The 2,967-nt window shown below is 43.1% G+C and overlaps 1 protein-coding gene across 1 annotated transcript in view; it reads left to right on the plus strand.

The window, feature by feature from the left end:
• Positions 1 to 2,967, plus strand: part of LOC106534287 (afadin) — a gene marked incomplete at both ends in the record, with an annotated part of 8,382 nt that overhangs the window by 2,449 nt on the left and 2,966 nt on the right. Inside the window, 1 exon segment of the mRNA XM_014030872.1 lies at positions 666 to 800. Within this exon segment, the coding sequence (XP_013886326.1) occupies positions 666 to 800 (135 nt within the window).

Here is a 2,967-nt window from a genome sequence, read left to right on the forward strand (position 1 = left end):
TATTGCGAGGTAACGCAAAAGTATTGCGAGGTAACGCAAAAGTATTGCGTGGGAATGCAAAAGAAAAATATCCCCCCATGTCACCTCGCGGGCTTCGCAGTTTTTGTTCTTTTCTAGTAAAAATAATAATTTTTAACTTAACTGATGCAGAATTGAGGGTGGAGTCTGATTCTACCAATCAGAGTAGACCTTTTGTTGTTTGTTTACACAAAGCCTGGATGAGCTTATTTATTGAGCTTTAATTTGTACAAAAAAACACTTTTACACTTTTCTACAGAACTATTGACCCATTTGTGTGTTTTTATAAAGTTGACTTGAGATAGACAGAACAGTCCATTTAATATTTGGTTGAACTGACTGCTCCGCTGCCTTGTTGTGGTTGCATGTCGATGTTTGCATGTTCAGAAGTGTGCTTTTTTTTTTTTGCTCGTGTTGTGCGTTTGCCGTGCACGTTGTTCCTCCCATCAGGAGCAGTGGAGCCTGTTCCTCATTAGACGCAACATGTTGCTGCGCATCAGTGTCCAGCCAGTTAAACCGAGCCAACACAAACGTTCTCAGATTGTTTGAATTACCCAGAGTTGTTGTTATCGTTGTGCTAATTGTTCCCTCCTCTGCGTGTGTATGTGTGTGCCTCACGGCGTGCTGCGGTGCGCGCGCGCCATCAGTTGCAGGAYGAGGAGCGACGGCGTAAGCAGCAGCTGGAGGAGATTAGGAGGCGGGAGGCCGAGGAGCGAGCGAAGCAGGAGGAGGAGAGGAGGTGGAGGGAGGAGGAGAGAGCCAGACGGGAGGCAGAGGAGAAGGTCGGTTTTTCATTTTCTACACTTTAAATCCTTCATTAGTTAAAGACGTGCAGAAATATCCTGGGGTTAGATCATATTTAACCCTTTAAAAAGTTTATTTTTTAAATTTTGTTTTTATTATCAGGATTGTTAAAATCATCAGGATTTAAAGTCCTGGTTAAATGTTGGTTCTTGTTTTTAAGTTTTGAATGTAACTTTTAATTTTAATGTTTATTGTGAAAATGTGCCGACGCATGTTGTCATCCTGACCCCCCCACCCCCTTCTGTGATGTGTTGCTGTGTCATGTCAACTGCTCCCACCCACCTGGAAAAAAAAGCACGTGTTTCCCATCATGTTCTCGTTAAGTTTCAGTTGTTTTAAAGAAGCAGTTATGATTTTATCAGGGCTTTAATTTTCAGTTTTTATGTTTCCATTTCATCCAACATCCAGTATTTATGTTTAGGGAATGCTGCCCACCCAAGTACCACATGCTTTACGTTCACTTCAAACACACACACTCCTCCTATCATCCATATCACATACATCTCATTTAAAGCCCCGCCCCCCCACACACACCCGCTAACCCCTCCAGTTTCTTCAGATCACCACGGAGCTGAGCCGTCACTTCCAGCGGCTCGGATTCATCTGCAGCAGAACAGACCTTCACCACATTAAATAAATAAAGTTAAATAAAAATATGAAGATAATCCCAGATCCGAAACATCACAGCTGAGCAAGTGTGACCCTGCAGCGGCTGGTCTGGTTCCAAACCCAGAAATGTTCTGAGTTCTCCCTGAAGGACCACAGATCAGATCTAAGACCACACGAATAGATTCACCACACATGCAAACACAGCGATGGAGAGCAGAAAACTGTTAGGTCTGGTGTTCCTGCAGCRAGTGGAAACATTTATTTTGTTTGATCAAGTTGGTGCAATGTGAAGATAGTAAAATAATTTTTGAGTCTATAAAGTTTTTAGACTTTTCCTTTGATGAAAAGCTGAAAGTTCAGGTGTGAGGATCAGGGTCATCAAAAGGCGTTGGCTAGTGTTGTAGTCAAGACCAGATTAAGTCAAGACCACATTGTGTCGAGATGAAATCAAGACCACGTTGTGTCGAGATGAAATCAAGACCGCGTTGTGTCGAGATGAAATCAAGACCGTGTTGTGTCGAGATGAAATCAAGACCGCGTTGTGTCGAGATGAAATCAAGACCGCGTTGTGTCGAGATGAAATCAAGACCGCGTTGTCGAGATGAAATCAAGACCGCGTTGTCGAGATGAAATCAAGACAGCGTTGTGTCGAGATGAAATCAAGACAGCGTTGTGTCGAGATGAAATCAAAGCCGTGTAGTGTCGAGATTAAATCAAGACCACATTGTGTTGAGATGCAATCAAGACCACGGTGTGTCGAGATGAAATGAAGGCCGCRTTGTTGAGATGAAATGAAGGCCTCGTTGTTGAAATGAATTCAAGAGCACAGTGTCTAGATCAAATTTTGTCGAGATCAAATCGAGACCACATTTTGTCGATCAAATCAAGACCACATTGTGTCGTGATGAAATCAAGACCGCGTTGTGTCGAGATGAAATCAAGACCGTGTAGTGTCGAGATGAAATCAAGACCACGTTGTGTCGAGATGAAATCAAGACCNGATGAAATCAAGACCACGTTGTGTCGAGATGAAATCAAGACCGCGGTGTGTCTAGATGAAATCAAGACCGCGGTGTGTCGAGATGAAATCAAGACTGCGTTGTGTCGAGATGAAATCAAGACCGTGTAGTGTCGAGATGCAATCAAGACCACGTTGTGTTGAGATGCAATCAAGACCACGGTGTGTCGAGATGAAATCAAGACCGCGTTGTAGAGATAAAATCAAGACCACGTTGTTGAGATGAAATCAAGAGCACATTGTGTCAAGATCAAATCGAGACCACTTTGTGTCGAGATCAAATGAAGACCGCATTGTATCGAGATGAAATCAAAACCACGGTGTGTCAAGACGAAATCCAGACCGTGTTGTATCGAGATGAAATCAAGACCGCGTTGTCGAGATCAAATCAAGACCGCATTGTATCGAGATGAAATCAAAACCACAGTGTGTCGAGACGAAATCAAGACCGCATTATATCTAGATGAAATCAAGACCGCTTTGTGTCGAGATCAAATCAAGACCAGTGTTTCCCATAC

This window comes from Austrofundulus limnaeus, unplaced genomic scaffold (genome assembly GCF_001266775.1).
Source record: "Austrofundulus limnaeus strain Quisiro unplaced genomic scaffold, Austrofundulus_limnaeus-1.0 Scaffold1133, whole genome shotgun sequence".
Taxonomy (NCBI): domain Eukaryota; kingdom Metazoa; phylum Chordata; class Actinopteri; order Cyprinodontiformes; family Rivulidae; genus Austrofundulus; species Austrofundulus limnaeus.